The 22,922-nt window shown below is 42.0% G+C and overlaps 1 protein-coding gene across 1 annotated transcript in view; it reads left to right on the forward strand.

Annotated features, from left to right (window-relative positions):
• dagla (diacylglycerol lipase, alpha) overlaps positions 1–22,922 on the forward strand; it is a 39,915-nt gene that overhangs the window by 1,542 nt on the left and 15,451 nt on the right. Inside the window, exons 2-11 of the mRNA XM_083969348.1 lie at positions 17,589–17,690; positions 18,528–18,739; positions 18,923–19,024; positions 19,146–19,284; positions 19,461–19,548; positions 20,164–20,298; positions 20,403–20,480; positions 20,960–21,084; positions 21,452–21,602; positions 22,626–22,709. Coding sequence (XP_083825474.1) covers positions 17,596–17,690; positions 18,528–18,739; positions 18,923–19,024; positions 19,146–19,284; positions 19,461–19,548; positions 20,164–20,298; positions 20,403–20,480; positions 20,960–21,084; positions 21,452–21,602; positions 22,626–22,709 — 1,209 coding nt within the window. The 5' untranslated portion in view covers positions 17,589–17,595. The remainder of the gene's footprint in view (positions 1–17,588; positions 17,691–18,527; positions 18,740–18,922; positions 19,025–19,145; positions 19,285–19,460; positions 19,549–20,163; positions 20,299–20,402; positions 20,481–20,959; positions 21,085–21,451; positions 21,603–22,625; positions 22,710–22,922) is intronic.

Below are 22,922 nucleotides of genomic sequence, written 5' to 3' on the forward strand. Positions count from 1 at the left end.
GGACCTGGCACACAGAGGACAAGGGGAATGTCACACCTGCTCATCATTCACGCTCGGAGGGTATTTTAGTGATAATCTGGACCCTCCTCCTCCTCCTCCTCCTCCTCTTCTCCTTCTTCTAAAAACCCGTGACATTTTTTGTGCAAATGCCTTCACAGTTGTTAATGTTTCAGCATAAATGGCCAGAGATGTGTCGATTTGGAGAGTTGAAACGCCTCGCAGGGCTCTGAATGAAGAATAATCATAGTTAGTAGTAGTTGAAGTGAGCGATGCAGGGGCTTCAGGGAATGTCAGACCCATTGTGCATAATGTGGCACATGCTGTAGTATCAGAGCTGTTGTCGGCTACTATTCTGTTTAATGCTAAGCCATCAGATGAGATGTGTTTATGGCACACACAGATCAGTGCTGGACTGCACCCAAGCTTTACATATTTGTTATTTCATATGGATTAAATTGCATCCTACCTCTGGCCATACGCCTGTCAAGTGTACACATCAATATACTACACTGCATATCTCAGTAAGGCTTTAAATACAGGCTGTTACCTCTCCACCCTAACGCCCCGTGCCATCCATATTTAAACTCTGTAGTTGAATGCAAGTGGTTTGCATTCACTCGTGCCATGTTCAGGTTGGAAACAGTATCTGTGTGCATCAATCATTGTTTCCCGGCCTCAAGTGTCAACACAGGCACGCTGAAAACACCACTAAACTGTGTAGTAGTAGTGGTAGTAGTGGTGGTGGTTATATTTCAGGGGTATTGGCAAATATAGAGATCAGGATGACCGGCTTTCCTCAGACTGAGGAAGGTGAAGTTTGATGCCAGCGACCCCAGTGGAAACTGAGTGAGTGAGTGAGTGCTGGCAGATCTGCTGTCTCTTTGTTTTCCCCGTCAGCGTGTGAGAGTTTCTCATGCGTCACCTCTTCCTGTGCCAGAAAACTAGCTACTCCTCTCCACTACGGATTTATTAATTTAATTTGATGTAGCAGGACCTAAATGCTGGTGTTTGGGTCTTCACTGCTGGAGAAGGAATTACACCGCTTTTGGATAAAGCAGCAGGAAAGTTGGGTATTCTGAAGTAGTAATGGAACAGATTTAGTCATTTGTGATATTCCAGTGTTGCTTATTTCTCACATTTGTAGCTTCTTTTTATATATAATTTGGAGAACAACTCCTGACAACAGGTAGAAATATGAAGTCTGTATGAGTCAGGGATAGCTAGATTTATTGATTCCAAGAGTATTAAATATGTATAGAAGTGGTTAACCATATTGTTTTTGTAACTTCCTCTTGAGGATGAATATAACATGATGTTACCATCACCAGAGATGATTGATATGCAGTCAGGTTCCTCTTCTGTCAAAATCTGAAAAAAATTTTTTTGAATAATTTTCCTTTTCCTTCGTATCTTATCTTATCCTCTTTCTTGTTTTTCGCTTTAAAACGATTATCATTGTGCATGTTGTAGCTGAAACGATCACAAACCTACAAGAATTATTATGTATAATAATAGTATAAGTTTATGGACCAACAAACATTGAGTCATTAATTTGATATGATAGGGAGTTCCCCCCTATTATCAACTGATACTGTACGTTTGCTCAAGGTGAACTAAAGCTCAGGATCACAGTCATCTGTAGTTTTAAATTGAGCTTATCTCTAATTCTGTATCATGTAAGACATGTTCATTGGAAAACACTATTTCCTTTGGAATTGACTAAGTGGTTTATTCTCAAGGCACAATGAAGTGCTTAACGTTTCACAACAGAATTCGAAAATCACAGGAAACAAGTTCCTGTAATCTGTGTGTTTAGTTGTCAGACAGAGTTTTTACAAAAAACAAAAAAAACAAACAAAAAAAACAAACAGAAGTTGACCAGAGGTAACGAGGTCAGTCAGTATTTTTGAGTTTGCGTCACCAAAACCTCTCGTGGCCGGTGCATTTGGTTGGTTTCAGGTCCTCACCTGTGTGTTGTGGAGATATAGATGTTATTGCAGGAACCTTCATCTTAGTCTTGCTCCTTTTGGCAGTGCATCATGGGACACCTCACTCCTTTATTCTTGTAAGCAGTATTGATGATCTGGCAGGTGTGCATGTATAACAGAACATATATATCTATATACAGTATGTATACCTTGCAGAACTGAAGTCATGTGATTCTGCAGAGAGGCCATCGATAGACAACTGTGTCTAAAGAAGCACAATACATTCAGGATCCTGCTGAAAACCTATGGCTGCAGTATTGGACAAAACTGCTGCAGCTATTTTCAGTATCTGATCAGATACGACAAACAAATCTGTGCATGACTTGTGGCATCAAGCCACAGACAGGTTGGCAGAGCACATACGTTACCCACCCCAACGCCAAAGGAAAACAGTCACATGCACACACATGCAACGTGCAGTGCACATACTATCACATCAATTGAAAGAAGAGAAAATGGAGTGGGAAGAGGTGAAAGGGATTGAGTGGGCGGCAGTGGGAGAAAAAGATGGAGAAAGAGGCAGAGGGAGAGTAGGAGTGAGTGGCACATGGCTTTCAGTCTAAAAAAAGACGAGCAACACGAAAACCAAAACCAGAATCTGGATTAGCTAGATAAGGAGAAGGAGGGGAACAGGGGGGGAAGAGAGGGGAGAAAATGTAGGTTTCCACTGCACCGAAAATGGTGCAGATGCACACGCTCGGTTTCATGCTCATAAATGCCCTCTAAAATATGAATACTGAATGAGTGTGTGGGAAGGAGGAGGAGAAGAAGAAGAAGAAGAAGAGGAGAGCAGGAGCATGGGAAGACAGAAGATAGGAAAAGGCGAGAGAGAGAGAGAGAGAGAGAGGGTGAGATGGGAGAGAAAGGACCGGGTGGAGATTCTTGAGGATGGACATAACGGAAAGAGAGATAGAGAGACGGGAGGAGCAGAGCCAGAGATGCTGGAGAGGATCTTTGTCTGGGCAGAGTGTGATACTACTGACCCAGGCAGAAAAAGAGAGACGGGAGCAGATGGATGTATGACAGAGAGCAGCAGCAGCAGAGGAGATGGAGAGATGTGGGACTGTGCTGCGCTCACACACACACACCTCAGCATTTTTTTTTCATCAGTAGCCCGTCTGTCCAGGATCACAACCCGACACCTCGCTGCTGCACGTCCGGTCCTCCAGAGTCTGAATCTCTGCTCCCTCAAACAAATATTAGGCTATTCCTTTTTTTTCCTTCTCTCTTCTTGTTGGTTCTGACATCATAACAAGCCAGTAGCTCCGAGGGAAAGGGAAGTTACTACATAACTGTGCTTATAGCGCCTCTCTGAACAATTAATTATGCAATATACTGTAACTGTTTCACCCAAAACGTCCATAGAAACATCAGGTGACACTGATGTGAATGTGGGAAAGCAGCTCAGACTGAATCCTGCTGCTTGTGCTGCTTGTACACGAGGATTTCAACAGAGGCCGCGAAAACACAACACACATCTGTCACCGACCGAAGCCACAACGTTTGCATATCGTGTGCACAGACAACATGGCATTCAAATCATTATTTTTACAACAGAGATTCTTGGCTATTTTAAAAGATGTTCATTTTTAACCCAATAAAATAATAATAATTATAAAAAAAGAAAGCACCATGTGAGGATTTGCATGCATGGAGGACCGTCCAGATGTGCTGCATGCAGTGAATGCTGGGTATAAAGTCCAGGATGTACTGTCTGCAGGACTCTGTCCACCTGTGTTTTCTTGGACACACCTTCATTTGCATAGAGTCTCCTCTCACCTCCTGTGTGCATCCTGTTGAAAAGGGTGTATTCCTGTGTGTGTGTGAATTTACAACAAGTGAGGGAACGTGTCTCTTACAGATGATTCAAAACCACGAGCCCACAGGTGGTTTGTTGAACATTTAGATGCAGTCTAGCTTGTAGTCGAGTGCTGCATTAGCAAGGGAGTGCGTTTCTGTAATTGAATTAATGTTTCTCAAATGTTACATCAGAGCCGTTTGATCCGGTGTGATGAAGTAGAAGTGGAGGTGAGACCTCAGGTGTGATGTATTATTGACAGACGGTCTCAATCTGAGCGGAGCATCTCATTTTTTTTTGTGTGTGGACTTGCCCTGAGCGCTGTCCAAGAGGAACCGTTTCATGTTTGTGTTTAATCAAGTGCTGAGAAAACACAGTGCACATTGATACACTAGTAGAGCTTCCCTGCTTGTCAGATAAACAGACATCCTGTTTTTTTTAGTGTCAGACTAAAAGTGTGTACCTGTGGAGGGAAAAAAAGAAAAAGAAAGCACTTGTTGTTGGTGGTGACTGAACTGTCACAGACTGTAATGATAAACACGTAGCTGCCCAAAAATCTGTCTTGCGAATCTCAAACACTGAAAGGTGCCTGGTCGACTCGTTTCCACTGATGACAAGTTCTCAGAGCAGAAGGAAAGTGTGAACACATCTTTATGAACTCATCAGGGAGAGAGTTGGATGCATGTTCATACATGAAAACCAGCCTCTGTTGTATTGGAGGTCCAGCAACACAAACGAGAACAATGTCCGCTTCAGTTTGCAGGGTTGATTGATTGTAGATAAGGTGCAGTTGATGGTTGGGTTCTCACTTTGAAAAGTACCTTGTAGCCCACACATGTCAGACTTTCAAGGCCCGGAGGCCAAAGATCCGGCCCACGAGGAGAATGTTATATTTCTATTATTAATGGCCCGCACTCACACTGCTGCTCACACTACAAATCCCATAATTCACTGCAACAGCTACCGTACGGTCGTGACTAATAGACCGACAAGCGCCAAGCCCTATCTGCTGCTCTGGTGACAACAAATCGGTACATCATCATCATCTCACTGAGCACACCTTCACTCCGCTCAGGACCGAACCCCAAACCTGCAGCCAAGAAGAGATGCCAAGTATCTGGTTGGACATCCAACACTAGGCTGCGTTTTGCTCTCTTATTTTCTTTTTACACCCTTTTATTCTGACATCACAGCACAGTTTTTCATGTCAGGCCCGCGACATACTTTGTGTTTTAAATTTTGGCCCCTTGTCTGATTGAGTTTGGCGCTCCTGTTGTAGTGAGTTTGAGCCACTCTGCCAAAAAGAGGGAGAGTTGTTTTATCATTAGCCTGGAGGAAAAAAGTGACAGTTGGACAATTAAAGTCTTTTTCATTATATTTGATTTTGAAAACAAAAGGATCACATTACATTGATGCATATTAATCAACAGAAAGATGAATTAGTATTTCTCCTCTGTTTGTTTTCCAACCAGTTTTAAGATCTCTTCTCATCTGTATGTGTGTGTGTGTGTGCGCGCATGTGTGCGTGTAGATGCTTTGCAAGACAAAGTAAAATGTTCTTCATCAGCTGAGAGGTGATAGAAAATACAGAGGCTGGTGCACCACAGCTTTACTCGATGCTGCTGTTGCTGCAGCAGACTCACTCACTCTGAGTGATGTAGGAGAGTTGGATACTAAAACACCTGCTGCCGGTCGTATAGAGCAACCTGTTCTCTCTCTGCAAGACATCTACACAACGGTGCTGAGATCAGGTGGGAGGTGAGGCAACTGTTGGATTCAGGTCCAGTATCTGTGGCTTCCTCAGGTGTCATGTATTAGTATATTGACACCAGGTGAGTTTTAACTTTTTATTAGCAGTTGGAAATTATGTGTGTAAAATAACCGGACGAACATTGAACAGAAATATTTTTCTTTTAGCAGCTTCAGGTCCAACAAATACGATAGTTTTGAGTTTACGAGACGACAGGATGTGTAGAAGATGCGTCAGACAATCGAAAAGATGCCGCGCTTCGAGCCTGCGCCCTGTTTGTGTCTCAGTCTGTGTCAAAGACAAAAGCCCATAATGACGGGACCGGGAGCCCTGTCATTGTTGTTACATCATTGTTGTTGCATCACGTGGGTACGGGGCTCGGGCCTGGCACACAGTAGCACGCTGTGTGTGCAGCACAAAAGCTTTGTGCTCGCATGCAGGAGTATGTCACAGTCTTTTTTCTCTTTTTTTTTTTACCCTCAAAACACGTCATTTAGATTCAGACGGTGTCACTAGCTCGGGATGAGAGAGAGAGTCAAGAGATAGCATGACTCACGCCATGTGCGGGGAGATTATCGCTGCGTAGTCGGGGTCAGCAGCTTGTGTGTGTGTGTGTAGTAGCGTTGCCCTAAAGGTCAGGTTTTAGACATTCAGCTTGTGCCTTTGATCTCAGGTTACAAACAATAAAGCGAGGTGTGTGTGGGAGTGTGACGGCTTCAGGTGCTGCCTGGGACTGAACGTTTTTATCACTGGACGAGTCGTAAAAATAGAAACTTGTTTGAAATTTTACCTCATCAATCAGATGAAGAAGTTTCTCAACTATTCCCTCAGCATCAATAAAAAGGGGATTGTTTTGGTGTTCCCGGGCAGAGGGGATCCCAAGTTGAATCAAGACTGACAGTAGTAGACAGATTCTGTGTTGTGAAATTGTCATGTATTTACATGTGGGACAGGAAATAGCTTTCAGAACATGATCAATGGTGTGGTGTGTGTGTGTGTGTGTGTGTGTATGTCTACATATATAGACTGCGCCTTGTGAAGTGAAAACGTGACATCCTGTGGTCTATATTTAAACTAAACTTTGCCGTATATGTGAGCGTGTGCTGGGTCGGATCCAGCTGAGTCCTGTGTACAGTGTGTAATGATTTTTTTTCCCTCCTCTGTCCATTTTCTTCCTCTCTTTTTGTCCAGCGGATCTGCAATAAAAAAAAGAAAAAGAAATGTTCAGGTGTGACTGGAGCCACTGATGATTACGGCTCATTGTGTGAAGTGGGTCCCTGCTGTGATCGTTGAGTTACTCATCTGTGTGTGAAATAGTCAGAACAGCGTCATAATTTACTGTCGTCCCAATGCAGTGAGGCCTAAACAACTAATAAGATTTTTGCAGAGAAAATAATATGCTATAATCCTTTTTTTTGGGTAAGATTTGATAGGATTAGTGTGGAGCCATCTGTTTTATGGAGTCTTGGTCATGTTGCATGTTCTATTTATGAAATATATGCAGTTTCTAATTATGAATATCTTATAAAAAAAAAAAACTATATCAACTTTTTGCTCATTCATTGTCAGTTTAAAATGAGATTATGTTGTGAAAGTGGGCGTAGTGCCAGAATCGGCATGGCTGAAGCTGATGATCACTCGTCTTTTATCCAAATCAATCAGCATTTATCCAGAAACCATGTTGTGACTTGTTGGTGTCATTTACTATTTCCCTAAATGACTTGAATTTTGTCTGTCGTGACTCACAAGTCTTTTTTTTTTTTTTTTTTTTTAAGAATATATTAACATTTTTCGGCAGTCAAGAGGGCTCCAGTCCCTATGAAAAAAACATGTATCTAATGTGTGTTAGCGTTTTTACTGTGGTGAAAAAAGTCAGAGTGCAGCTGCTAATGTCTATAATACAGGAGACAAACAGCTCCACTAATAGGCCGACGTCCTCAGGGTGATGGATGGGAAAGCCCTTGAGGAGGCAACTGCTATTAGAGAGGATGCTGCTGGGTGGAGACGTGTACTGAAGGCCGACGGAGTCTTCCTCCATGAAATGAGACCAGTCAGCTGGTCAGAGGTCAGCGCCGATGAGCTGAACACACAAGTGATTACAAGACTAACTGGACGGATATCGTCACCATCATGTGTGTCTCTGTGCAACTTGATGGATCGTTCAACAGCCTTAATAACTTCAGTGCTGTAGAGATGAAGGCAACGGTGAATTTAAAACACTCATTATCAACACCAAAGTCCATTCACAGCTCTCCTCCTTATCATTTAAACTGGACTTTGTGAACACAATAATAGTTAAAGGATAATTCTTAGTTTCCTGAGGTGTGTCAGTGCACTTGTCAGTGATCAATCAAAAACACACAACCTATTGACCCTCAGGATCTGCATTTACCGAACCTGAAATGTGTCTTCATGGCTCCAGAAACACCAGATAATAATACTCATGCTAATAATAATTAATAATACTTGTTAAAATCAGTTTACAAAGTGTAGCACTGCTCAGAGCTGCAGACACGATTAATTAATTTATCAACCAATGATAATGGTTGGTTATCGTTTTTTTTATTTTCATTTTAATTCAGACTGTAGATCTTCAAAATAAGCAATTTAAATAACCCTAATTTTTTTTTTTTTTTTTTAACATTTTATAGGTTGAAAAAAAAAACCACAACCCCAATCATAACTTAAAAGAATCAAACAATAGTAGATAAATTGACCATCAATTCACAACTGAAGCCGAACTATTAGTCCTGAGGTAATGAAAGCCGTAGTTATGAATGACTAATGGTGCTTGTAAGTTTTCTGACATTGCCGTCCTAACAAACAAATTATATTACAAGAGCTCAGCATCTATTAATTTGGAAGGTGTAAATCACCCAGTGCATGCTGGGATATTAGGCAATTAAGAAAAACTCCTGTGTGCTCAGACAGGTTGAAGAGACAGACATGAACTAATCAGACTTTTTTTTTTTTACTTTAGCTAAACAAACTTTACTGAGTAGATTTACGCTGCTACAAGGTCGCACTCTTACACTCTAATCTCATTTAATTCCTAATTATGTCACGATGTTTTTCCACTGTTAAGGTCTCTGCTGGGAGTTTAAGCCACGTCCTAACAACAGGCCTGGAGCACAGAGAGCTGATAACAGTGTCCCTGGCGGTCTGGTGTGCAGCTCCTGCATCTCAGAGATCTTTAAGATTTCACTGGCCTCATTGTTTTTGGCCTAAATGAGTTTTTTTTTGGGGGGGCGGGGGGGTTCAGATGTTGCCTTATTTCTTTTTACCCTCTATGTTTCCTCCCTCCCTCCTTTCCTCCATCTCTCTCTCTGTAACCACTGTCCTCTTTAATGTCACTTCAACCCAGATAGAGTTTTGCAAGTAGCTGAGAGGTGACTTTTAGTCACATGAACCCGTTCACACGCCTCTGTTTCCTCCTGCACTCGCTTGCATTATTTCACAGCTGGAATCTGCAGGTCAGCAAGCCCCTATCGAATCGAATCAAATCAATTAAATCAAAATCACTTTATTCATACTTTGTTTGCAAAGAGCGCCACAGTTCATCACAACGACTACCTCAACAACACATGACATGACAGTGAAAACATAAACATGTATGTTTACCCAGCAGACAGCACAGTTAAAAGTTAAGAAAATTGTAGGATATAATTAGCTGTTAATGAGTCGAATTGAAGTGGGAATAAAACTATGTTCACTGGCTTTTACATTCACCACTAAAAGACTCATTATATATAATATTCATGTCACAACTTAGTGCACAAGCTCCATATCGGTGTGTCGCACCATTTGCCGTGGACTGAGAGTAAAGTAAACGTCCCTGATTTCACCGTGTTGTCTCTGTCCTCTCTGGTTGATGGTTTGCCAATCAGTGAAACCACCCACTGTTGTGCTTTGATTGGAAGTAAAAACCCTCACACCGTCACCCCCAACTGCTCATGGTTTGACCTCTGCGCTTTGAAGCGGTTGGCTTGTTGTGATCACCTGCCAACGCAGCCCGAGTCAGCCGAGTCGGTGCAAAAACAATTTCTGTGTCACAGAAACGAGGAAGAAATTAGTCGTTAGATCGCACGAATCTCCCCGGATGTATTTGCATCCACTTCATGAAATTGTGGTTTTTGTGGTGTGGGTTATTACATCTTGTATTATTCATATCATTATACACTCTATGAGCTTCTATGGCGCCAGTGAAGCAGCTGTTGGATGGTGTTGGTGGTGCATCATACGAGACTTGAGCCTGTAGTTTGTACCTTTCAGTCGGTGCCGTTGAGCGTCACTGGGAGGTGCAGCTCGCTTTTCCTCTTTGCTGCTGAATGTAATGTACTTTTTTTTCAAGCCGCCATCACGGACATCTCACAGTCGGGTGAATAGTGGGTGTCAGCTCAGTTAATCATCGGTCACAAAACACAAACTAGTTCCACCAGTAATTCCTTCCTCTCTATAAAAACAGTGAGGTTAATTATGATCATGTCCATTTGCCTTTTATTAAATGTGATTCACTCCTAGCTGAAGGCAGTGCTTGTTATTTTGTCACATAACCAATCCTTTCGCCCGCCCGAGATGTGTGTGCATATAAAAGGCCACGGCTAATCTCTTCGCTTGATCGTATAAAACGGAAAGAAATAATAATATGGCTGTGAAAGATATTATCTTTGTGTTATCTGTTGAAATCCACGGTTTATACTCACCAAGAAGACGTGATGTGTGGATGTTTGGACGACTAACAAGTGTGTTAAAAGGATTGCCTTCCTCAGAAAACATTTGTAAAGCCAATCGGTGGATCAGATTGGATCAGTGGAGACAGTGTGAAACTATTAAGCAGTAAAGTGCATCACTTAGCTTTGTGCTTGTGTAGCCGATGTCATATCTGGCCCTCTGCGTTGTGTTTCTCACGGTCTGCCCTAGGTGGGGTTCGATCCCACGACCTCCCGCACCGGAGGCGACGATACTAACCTCTTCGCCAAGAGGTTGACAACCACTTGGCGGGTTGGTTAGCACGTCCTTTATGGGTGGAGTGAGTGCACATCCGTTACACTTGTGTGGATCATAAATAGCATAGACATACCAGCAGGAACCATCTGAAATGAACAATCTTAGTATCTTGGTAATCTAGTGAAATAATTGTAGATTTTGTGTCATAGAGCTGACGGAGAGAGAAGTCACATTTCACATTTCTGCTAAAGTGTTTCATGCCTCATGTAAAAGTCCCAGACAGAAGGAGAAACCTTTGATCCGTTCTCAGACATGATGCAAAGCAGTGCAGTTGATTCGGTTCAATAAGCACATGGCTAAAACACTGCGGACACTTCACTCCACTGGGCCTCAGTTGTCTTCATCCATCACGTTGTGTCACTGTCGACATCTGATCATCTGGTGCTGCCGGTTCAGTGGATGTCATCGCCCCAAACCCCCCCCCCCTAACTGGGAATATAAAAGTCTGACATACACCGACAGAGTCTGAGATCTCTGTCTGGATGTGTGTAAACGCTGCGTGTTATGATTTTAAATATTTATTGACTCAGACTTAAGGGACAAATTTAATCCCTGGTTCACCTCCCCAAAAAGACAGAGAGGAGAAATCTGGGGCCTCGGTTGGTGCTGACAAAGATCCTCTACTATGGCAGGATGACTCATTACAAGCTGCGCCAATGTTATGAAATGTTATAAAACGGAAAGGTGAAATCCGGCGATCTGATTGGTTGTTAACCGTGGTATATTGAGCATAGACCAGAGCAGCTTTTTTATGCAAATGAGAATGACCGATGCATTCTGGGTAATTTAGGGGCAGCTACCGGCATTTTTACATTGCACTCAGTGGCTTTTTGTGTTTTGATGGAGCGTAGACTAACTAACAATTAATCTGAATGTTTTATTTTTTATTTCTTTTGTAGCACTATATCTAATAATTATTTTGACACCCTCTTTGAAACCCACCGTTCACGCTATCTTGAAAAATTACAATTAATGAATCTGCTGGTATGCTCATTTAGCCTCCCACAGTGATCAATGACCCCACAAAGTGGCCAGAAAATGTCTTATCCAGACATCTACACGTATTTGGTCGAATCACCGGGGAGGTTTTGGCTAAGTGTTGTCTGTTAATAACCTGTTAATAGCCAACTTTTTTGTTACTTAGTTTGTCAAGCCAGTTAGGCTGAACTTTTCAATGGAGGGATGCTGGTAGCTGCCCCTAAATTACCCAGAATGCATCGGTCATTCTCATTTGCATAAAAAAGCTGCTCTGGTCTATATACCACGGCTACTATTCTAAAACCTTATCACAGCGCAGGCTATCACTCCGCCTCAGGCACGTATGACTGGTATGAATGGAAGTTGTTGTCATGTATCCATGACAACGGACTGTTGCCGTCCGTAGCAAAAGACAGCTGATGTTTTTACGATGTTAAAAAACGGACTAAAGTAGTTGAATTCACATGTTTAAGGTTGACTTTCACCTCCGGGGAGGGTTAACAATGGTAGAGGGGACTGAGCAGTGACTTTCACCTGAAAAAATGCGGAGGAAAAGACGAGCTGCAGAGCTAACTTGGAGCTAACGTCTGGAGAGGTGGGACTATTTTTTCACAGTGAGGCTATTTTATTGGATAATATGTATTTCTGGTTGAATAAAACTACATGAAATTGATTGCGTATCCCTCTTTTATATTGCCTTTATTCGTAACCGTTTTATAAAAGCAATATATCACTCCAGTCCGTGGTATATGCTCATTATACCACTCCAAGGGGGTTGTCGTCCCTCCGCTTCGCGTCGGGCCGAACAACGCCCCTTAGCCGTGGTATAATGAGCATATACCACGGCCTGTCGTGATATATTGCTTAAGTATAACACTTCCCGTCATCTAAGTGGGCGTGGTCACCAGTACCGCCACCTCGTGTTGTGAACGTGTGTGGATTTACAAAAGTTGTCAGTAGAGGAAAGTGAGCTTTTTATATTTTCTTATGATAACATTTTAAAAATCAGAAAATGAGTCAGCGCAGGCGTTCGCAAGTGTTTGTTGACGTCGCCTAGGAGTTTTTGAGATGGAGACGGGTCTTGAACAAAGTTCATTTTCTCCTGATTTGGCCGTCTGAAATTTGGCAAAATTCATGTCAAAATGTTCAGAAGAGATGTGGCTTGTGAAAAATGAGTCCAGTATTTACTTCAGTGACTATGGGGCGAAAGAATCGACCATAATCTGATCTCACGTTCACTTCTCCCATTGGAGTCAATAGACTCAAGAGGGTTAGGGTTGGTCTCCTAAAGGGGTGCAACGCTAGATAATGCTAGATAACGCATAATAAAGTTAGCTTCCGATCCGGGATTTTTTAAATGTTGTCATAATGAAATATAAAAAGCAAATTTTCCTCCACTGACAACAAGATAATCTGTCTGATTTTGGCCCGATTTTCCCCCTTCCGACCAAGGACAAAAATTGTCCGATTATCTTATGGCTTTTAGGAAAGTTAAAGGTTATAGCTACAACTTTTTCATCAAAATGATACATTTTTCAAAAATAATACATCCACAAGACGTCTAGAGGGGTGCAGAATAAAAGTATTAATTTTACAGAATTTAAAAAAAAATAGTAGAAATGTTTTATACATTTTGACGGGTCCAAAATATATAAATATTTACATCTGGTTACGTCGACAATGTTGGCATGAAGTGATCTCTGCGCCAACAGCGTACGTTGATGTCACGTGAGGCAGAGCTGCCAGATCGTGATAACTCTGTGGAGAAATCATGGATGTAGATACATGGGAGAAATGGCATCGTGCTAATGCTAATGCTAACTAACGGTCAGCCGGTACTGTAACGTTTCCGGTGCAGGCGTGATGCTGCGGGTTTGTCGGTTTCGTCTGCAGGTGAGTTAGCGTGAAATTATTCAGATGCGTTTCCAGTCCGCTGTCAACACTGGAGCTGCTTCTCGTTAAATACGGTTAGCGTTAGCTTAACTTTAGCTACTAGCCGCTCCCTATAGGCGTGTTACCTGGCAACCAGTACAACTGAAGGTTGGAGCTAGAGCAGGTGAGTGTTATGGACGTTTACTGGCCGGGAGGAATTGAACTTGTAGCTAACACCTTTAAGGGAAAATTAACTTTACGTGCAGTGCAACGGTTTGTCCGTTGATTGCCCGGTTTTTGTGACACTTCTTGATGTAAAAACATTTTAGACATTTTAGATAAGTGAAACTTTATTAGTGAAAATGCTAAAGGGGAGATTTCACTGTTTTTGTTTTATACCTAGACCACATTAAACCAGGTCCAGATCAAAAACCACTATGCCTAGACTTCTCAAATCTGGACCAGATTAGGCTACAGAGGCTAAAAATTCACTAAAACACAGTTTCTGATTTGTTAAAGCAGAAGTAAGCGATCCGGTCGTTTTGGCTAATGCTGCGTTCCAGGCAGGCTTTTGAAACCGTAAATTACAGCTTCAAGTCACAACTTACGATTTTGTAGCGTTCCAGGCAACCCACTCGTGTTTTTCCGACCTGTTTTACCTGTGAAAGTCACTATAACGGCCACTCGTAACTTCCGACCCGTGAACTCGTACCAGATTGAACTGGTATGACTTCACAGGTCGGAAAAACACGAGTCTACGAGTATCCTTGAACGCACCATAACAGTCCTCGTCCCTACGTCGCCACATTCACGGCGTCCCTTGGCTGCACACACAGCCCTGCATGCCGTTCTCTCTCCTCATTGGATAAAAACTGTAGGATACGAGAAAAGTTTTCTCCTCGGCTCAGAGCAGAGCAGAGTGACTGACAGACCCGTGTTTCGGTTCAAACACTCTATGTAAGTGATTGCTGTCGGAAGATATAACTATTTAAGACTTATATTAACACAAATATATCACTTACTTCTGCGTTAAACCTTATTCTATTTGTGAAAATGCAATAAAAGCACATTTTACTAATTTTTTTTTTTTTTTTTTAACATCGGGACCACTTTGGACCAGGACCAGATCAAAATCCACAGTACCTAGACTTCTCAAATCTGGACTAGGCCTACATTGTCCTACAGAGGCTAAACATTCATCATAACACAGTTTCTGATTTGTGAAACCTTTAGTGGCGACACACACGTGACACAGTTACAGGGAACTGACTCGTCGTGGGGCGTCTCTTGCTTCTTAAGTCCAACGCTGGGCCCAGATTTATTTTTTAGTCTCATCTGAATCTTCCCACAGATATCCAGACATTAAAGGGTTAATATCTGGATGGTGGTGCTTATAATATGACCTTGTCAGTACTTTCCAAACAATAGTTAATACTGTAGTTAAATGTAATGATACCAACAACACAAAACAGTTAATCATTACAACACCTGTATATATCACTTCACGAATGGGCTAACCAAGTGTTAGCGTTGCAGCAAACATGTTTAAATGTCCCATACCGACTGTCGACGGTGTTGCCAGGCAACCCTGTCCTATCCACTGTCCAGACCTTTCGGCTGACGTGAACCAGCACACTCCCGTTGACAGATATTAAAACTGGCGGTTTAAATTCTCACCTCCAGTCGCTGCTGAAGAACAGACGACCTGTGTTGACAGAGTCTCTCCACAAACATGTTCTTCTCACCCCATCTGTTTTTTTTTTGTTTTTTTTTGCTTTTGTTTCTTCTCGCTGCAAACAAAGTATCACAAACGTTACAGCAAGTCGTTGTTGCTGTTGTTGCCGTTGTCATTTTTCACATTTTTCTTTTGTGCACAACCTGTTTCCCCATGAGATCACATGAGGTTGGTTGTATCGCTCCCTGTGGCACAATAATCTTTACGCCGTCCTCTAGATGTGATGTGACATTATTAATAGGTCTTTTATTCTGCCAGTGCAAAAAAAAAAAAAAAAACTCCTGAATTGTAAATAGAGCAGATCTGCAATGTTTGTTGTGTTTTGTATAAAAGCTACTTGTCCACCAGAGGAAATACCAGTGTTTCTCTGTAACACTCCACACATGCCTAACTGAGAGGCTATGTAGGTGGAAGCAAAAATGTCTCAATGAGTTTTTTTTTTCTTCCTACGGAGGTAATTAGGTTCATTCCTGTTCAAGTACAAACGATGGACGGCATATTGATTTGCAGGTTCAGGTTCAGGTTTAGGTTATTTATATATTTTTTTTATTAATCATCCTTAGGCTACGTTCTTTCTTGTACATCTTATCTTGTTGAATAAATCTCAGTCCCTGCTTCAGTTCATGATTGTGTGCGTAGCTACAACATGATGTAAAGGGGGGAAGCTCCTTCCTGTGCAACATCAGATCTTATACATCAGCCTATGTATTTATGATTCATGGTGCAGATGCCTTTTTCTTTGTTATTTAACTTCAAAGCAAATCCTTCGTGAGGAGCGTCTTTCATCCGTGCGTCTGTCGTCATCGTTAGAGCACAAAAGTTGCCCAAGAAACTCCGGCTGCACGCTCGATTGTTTGTAGTGATGCACTTCACAGGACATTGTGAAACACAAACCACAAAGATCACAGCTGCTACCTTCACAGCAAGTTTTTGTTCTGCAGGCAGATCGTTTTTTTCTTTTCTTTCTTCGGTCGTTGAGTTGGATTTTTATCGGCATTATTTGGATTTACAGTCAAGCCCACTGTGGGTATATACGTCATTGCGTTATTTGCTGCAGTGTTGATCATTGATTTTTCTTATGCTATAGTGAGGCTTAAACAACCGTGACAACTTGTGGAAAAAAGAGGATGATGACAGTTTCTAAATGACTAAAAAGCAGCAAAAACACTTTCTGACACAAGAACAACAGCAAAAAAAAGCAGAAGAGCAAAAAAAACATTTCTTTTGTTGCTCCATCTGTTGCTATAAGCTCATCACCACTACCTTATAGCTGGATTTTATAGTACATAATAATGGTTTGGGCCTGTTGGGTGGCATACTTGTTTGACAGAGATGAAAACCATGTCCTTTAGCTTTAGGCAAATAAGCAGAAGCAGTGCAGCATAAAGGCTGCATCAGCCTGTATCACCACCATAAGGCCTGCATCAGCCTCTCTGTGGCTCCCTCTACTATTTCCTCCCTACCGGGCCTTTTTACAGTTCATTTCAGTTTTAGCCCAGAGGCAACTTGAGTAAACACTCAGTGCTTTCCTCTCAGCTGATAGAATGGGCAGAAGGATGAAAGAAATAAAGCTCCATCCTATGACCATAACCAGCGTGGCACCGTCACATATCAAAGCACATTCTCTCTTTCTTTTTCTCCTTTCTTCATTAAGTGGCGCATTTTCTCTGCATCCCTTCACCCACTTAGTCTCTCCCATTATCTTTCACTCTGTGCAAGGCTATTTCCGTCGATTCCCTACTGCCTCTCTCAGTTTTAACATATAGAGAGTTTAGGAAGACACAGAAACCACAAAGATCACTGCTCTGTCTTGGCGATGATGCCGTGGGTTTGTACGTTGTCGGTCTGACTTTTGCACTCTGTGTTTAGTTGTTGAAATAGTGTAAAAACATGATGCACAATAATAATAATACAACAACAACTCTGTCTCTTAACGTCCTGTTATTATCTCATAGCGTGGTGAATGTGCAGGTCACAACTTGTCCACCAGAGCGTTTTGGAGTTGTTGCATTGTGTATTTGATGAGTTTGATGAGAAAAAAATGGGAAACCAAGAAATCCCATTAGCCTCTGTAGCGTAGCTCTGAGCAGCTCATGGCTCTGCTCCGCCGTTCTAAAAACAGCTTGCACCGACAATTAAAGGTAACGAACCTACTGCTATGACTATAGGGATTATGGCAATGGGCCAATTTGCCAAAACGTTGAACTATCCCTTTAAGTAAAAAGCAAACGAACATCTAAAAACAATAATGGGGTCAAAACAATTTAAAAAAACACAAAAATCAGACCATGTCATTACAATGTCTGATTTGGGATTACATCTGGTCAAATCCTTCCAAAAATAACTGCGGACAAATGATGCATTAACATTTTTGAGACAAAGACGTCACATTGAAATGTTTTATCACTTGTCCCTGATGTTTTCTCTCTGCCTGTGTGTGTGTTTGTTTTCTCCCCACAGGGCAGTGATGCCTGGCATGGTGATGTTTCGGCGGCGCTGGTCAGTTGGCAGTGATGACCTGGTGCTGCCCGCCCTCTTCCTTTTTTTATTGCACTGCGTCTGGTGAGTCACTGTATTGATTCATATATGAGTGTGTGTTTGTGTGTGTATATTCAATTTTAGGTTGATCAGTTTATCCCTACAGGAAGATACAATGATGTCTGAATAAGGGCCGTTCATAGGGAAGAAAAGGGTTGATACTGTAAGCGAGGTGATATATTTTGAGGGTTTTTTTTAGTATATGTTTAGGAATAAAATGTTACACTAAATCACATAATGTTATATGCATAGACAAGTACCGTATTGTTTACTTTATGCATTCAGACTTTTTCAGACTATTTCACAGTTCCAATGAAATGCTACGTCAGATTGTAACCCCAAAACACTATCATCATGTAAACTATTGATGCAGTGGTTCAAAGAATTGATACAGTATCACATCATAAACTATTGTGATAATTAAATGTATCAGTATTTTTTTACACCCCCACTCCAGAAGTGTTTAGGCCACTTTTAGACCCCACAATATATTTAGATGCACTTTAATGAATCTTAACAGCACTTTATAACACTTATTGTCGATTAAATGCATTTTAATTTTGTACTACTCCTTGCTCCTTCTGACTGAAGCTACTGTGTGATATATTGTATATATTGTGATATATGGTATTTGTACCGTGTTGTGCTTTGTTTTGTCCTTGTCTAATGTTGTTTTAGTGTGGACCGCGGGACTGCAGATGGAAATTAGCTTTAGAGCAAAATCTGGCACATTTACATATTGTATATTCATGAATATGCAGAGTCCCGTTACAAATAAACAAATAAATAAATGAAATGAATATTTTGTTAATGCTTCTTATCACTTCCTTATCGCTCCACCTTGTCTCGTCTCGTGCTCAGGTTGGTGGTTCTGTCCGTGGTTCTGTTCGGCCTCCCCTACGGCTCGGACCAGTCCTGCTCCGTGACGCTGGTCGACCATGGCCGGGGTTACCTGGGCATCCTGGTCAGCTGCCTCATCTGTGAGAGCGCCATCATGTGGCTGAGCATGAGAGGCAGCATCCTGTACACGCAGCCCAGGGAAGCCGTGCAGTACGTCCTCTACATACGGCTCGGTAAGACGCTTTAACAATACGACAACAACAACAACAGGCTCTCCTCTTCAACAGGATCGCCTCGTGTTGCTTGTTGGGATCGGAGCAGGTGGTTGTGTGTGTTTCACGTTAATATTTGAACATAGTTTGTATTGATCGGGCAGATATTGATCCTCATTCTCCTCGCTCATTCCCCCTCTTAAGCTATTCTGTTGGTCGAGCTTGTCTATGCCGTGGTGGGAATAGCCTGGCTCGTCCAGTATTACCAGCCGTGCTCTGATGTCACAGCCAAAAACCTGGCGTTGGGTGAGTGGAAGAGGCTTTTGAAGAGGGAGAGGAGGTGAACGGGGGGAAAAAAAGGGGATTTAAATAAAAAAAAGCTGTTGTTATTCTTGAATGTGAGTAATGTTTTAATATCCTCCTTCAGGGATCGTTGCATGCAACTGGCTTGTGATATTCAGCGTTTGCATCACCCTCATGTGCACCTTCGATCCTACGGGTCGGACTTTTGTCAAACTGAAAGCCACCCGCCGTCGTCAGCGCAACCTCACAACATACACACTCAGGTACTAACAGGCTCGTAGGTTTCCCCCATTTCTGCCATTTCTGTCTCTTATTTGGTCTTGATTCAAAACTCGACTAAAGCACAACATCCAGGCATGCACACAGATTTTATATATTTTTTTTCCACATAAGTTCAGTCTTGATGGTTTTTTGTTGTCTTTCTCTCCCTCTCCATTAGACACAGGCTAGAGGAGGGCCAAGCCAGCAGCTGGAGCCGGAGACTAAAGTTCTTCATGTGCTGCACGAGAGCCCAAGATACACAATCAGTGAGTCACAACAACACACGCTTACTCGTTTCCTTTCTGTGGCTGGAAGGAAAAACAGATTGAAACTGAAATGAAACCAGAAAATTTGTCATTAAGCCTCGTCAGGATTAATCAGGACTGACACAGAGGAGCTTATTCTTATCTACCGAAATAGTGACATCAAGAATTTCATGTAGAAATGACTGTAATATGGTTTCATTTCAGGTTGAATTAATTTACGAGCTGTCAGCAGAAATGTCTGACATGACAACACTCATGCGAAGTAGCTCGTAGCTTCCACTCGCTGGACTAGACCAGACTGCACAGTGGATGTCGGCTTTAAATCAACAATCCAGTGTTTTTGGAATAAATTAAATCTGTATTAATCCAATTTGTGGATCACTGCAGCCCTGAATGGAGCTGAACTGATGTATACGTGCACTAATACACATGCAACATCTGTTTGGCAAAGAATATAGCAGCTGGATTTGTAAAGTCAATGTTTCCTAAACGTTGGGCTAAAGCTATGTCACCTCATTTTTGACTGGGGAAAAATATAGACTTTTGTATTTGTTATGGACTCTAAGTCAGTTCAGTTCTGTTTTAACACTCTGCTTTTTTTTCCAACATTTGCAGGATGCGTACTCGGAAGTGGCGAGCCTTTTTGCAGAGTTCTTCAGAGACCTGGACATTGTGCCTAGTGATATTATTGCTGGCCTGGTGCTGCTCCGCCAGAGACAGAGATCGAAGAGATCTGCTATCCTGGACCAGGTATCACTCCCCAGAAAATACAATAATGTCTGTGCTTTTGTACTCGGTGAATGCATGTGCTGTAATGAAAATAACCTTTCTATTCTGTTTCGCTCCTCCTTAAGGCCAACAATGACATTTTAGCCTTCTTATCTGGGATGCCTGTAACTCGTAATACAAGATATCTGGACCTTAAGAACTCGGTGAGTGAATAAAGGGCCAGAGCCGAGGTCCACGTGTTTTATATCACACATGTAAAAGGTAAAAATATTATGAACAGAAACAGAAATGAAATGCTGGGTCACAATAATTCAGCATGTATGTAGTCGAGGAGAGAGTTCACTTACAGCTAACAAAGGTTTTAAAAGGCCATTATTGTTTTTTTCTAGGAGTTTCACAAATTATGACAAGTAAAAAAAGAAAAAAAATGTTATAAATTAGACCAAAGACTCATGGACATGTAGATGTTTTCTCTATACAAAGCTAGTTTCATGTATATTTCAAATTAAATAGAAAGAGAAAGAGCTGCTCTCCGCTGTGTTGCAGAGTTAACAGTCTTTCTGAGCAGTTGGCGTGTGTGCACACACTTGTATGTATTCAGCTGAGATAATATTTGTTGCACTTACTCCCTGTGTGTGTGTCTCTTTGTGTCCGTCCGTCCGTCTGCCTCTTCCTCTCTCAGGTTGAGATGAACATGTACAAGGATGTGTGCTACTACATGCTCTTTGCCCTGGCTGCGTATGGTTGGCCCATGTACCTGATGAGGAAGCCGGCCTGTGGGCTGTGCCGCCTCGCCAGCTCCTGCCCGTAAGCACTCAAACACACACACTCAAACACACACATACTCACACAAACTCCCGCACAGTTTTGATCTGTTTGGCTTATGTGTCTCATGAGTCTCTCCAGTGCGAATCAAATTTCACATGCGTCAACACTTGCCAAGTGGTAATCTACTGAGACGGTGCCACTCCAGTTAGACCCACTCTCTGACACATGCGATGTTGAATTACTCACATACTCTTAAACACAAACCTCCACTGGGATGCTGTAATTTTACCTGTAACACTCATCGGAGCTGTAGTGTTGTAAATCCTCCTGGAAAAAGTAGTAATGTGTGTGTGTGTGTGTGTTCGTCCTGTTTTACAACATTTCTTATCGTCCCATCTCCCTGCAGATGCACATCAGTGTCCGGCTCTCGCTTGTCTCAGTCTGTGACGGTGGAGGAGGACAATTGCTGCGGCTGTAACGTCCTGGCCATACGCAGGCACTTCCTGGATCGGGACCTCAAGCAAGTTCACATTGTCTACACTTCCTGCCACGACGCTGTGAGTAGCCCAACAACTACCTGACGGGCAGTCAGAGGTGTTTACTTCCTGAATAAAACAAAGGATGTGTGTGTGCAGGAGTAAATTTGTGTATCCTTTTTTTTTTTTGTTATGTGTGGATTTGCCAAAAATACACTGTTGAACTCTGCAGACCTGCAAACTTTGGAGCTCATCTGTTCATTTAGTGGCTTTATTTTGTAGTTTTGACCATAATCAGACCAATCGGAGGTTTGACATCACAGGAGAAACCAAACATTTTTCTATCAATGCAAAGACTTTATTCAGTTTTTATGAGGAAGGTTACATTGGGGGTTTGTTTCAAACCTGTGTGATCAGTATGCATTGCATGGAGCGCTGTCATAAATTGAAGTCTGACAAGGTTGCCGCATCCTCGCGTCCAGGCGCTGGAGCTGATGAGTAAAAATGGCTGATGGAACTGAAAGATAAGCCCCGGGCTGTCGAATAGTGGAAATGAAAAATATGACAGATTAAAAAAATGTTGCCATTAATTTTTAAAAGTGTAGACCCTCAGTCAATATATTAATATTCTGCTCACAGAGTTACAGTAACACAGCTCACTGCTTAGTGGAAATTCAAACATCACAATAATTTCTCTCCAATAATGCATAACACTTTTATTTCAGACAGTTAATTCCATATCAGTAAACCAGCTCACTCTTGACAGTATTTAGTTGTTAAAATTGTTTCCCCGTTACATAAGATATTAAGTGCCAGTGTTTAGTTTTTATGTATATTTTCCATAGTATGCACAGGAAACTGTTGAGCTGCTGCTGCACTCTGACATTGATTTGTAAAGCAGAGCAGAGTTTGGATAGCGCTGAGTTTCCATCTATAAATTCCTTCCATGCAGTGACTTATATGACTGTGCGCTGTGCCAAACTGAGAAAGGTGCGATGACAAAGACTCACTGAAGGCTCTCAGTAATGAAACTATGAAGTATTTGTCCACTTTTCTTCTTTATGACCAACTTCTTCTGTCTGTTTCACTCCACATCTCACACAGGTTTACGAGACTCCATTTTTTGTGGCGGTGGATCACGATAAAAAGAAAGTTGTCATCAGTATCAGAGGGACCCTGTCGCCAAAGGTGAATTTTTAGCCTTTTTTGTTTTTATTTTGATGGTTTTCTGTCACCACATAGAGTGTGACTGTCCACATTCAGAAGTGAATATGTGAAAACACACACTGTCAAAGCGTTTGTGAGGGCTAATGTGGGAAATGTCGGTGCAATCAGAGCAAACTTCTGACACGCACCACTGAGATGAGAAAACGACCTTTCAAAGGCGGCTGCTCGTCTTCT

This window comes from Trachurus trachurus (assembly GCF_905171665.1).
Source record: "Trachurus trachurus genome assembly, chromosome: 3".
In the NCBI taxonomy this organism is placed as follows: domain Eukaryota; kingdom Metazoa; phylum Chordata; class Actinopteri; order Carangiformes; family Carangidae; genus Trachurus; species Trachurus trachurus.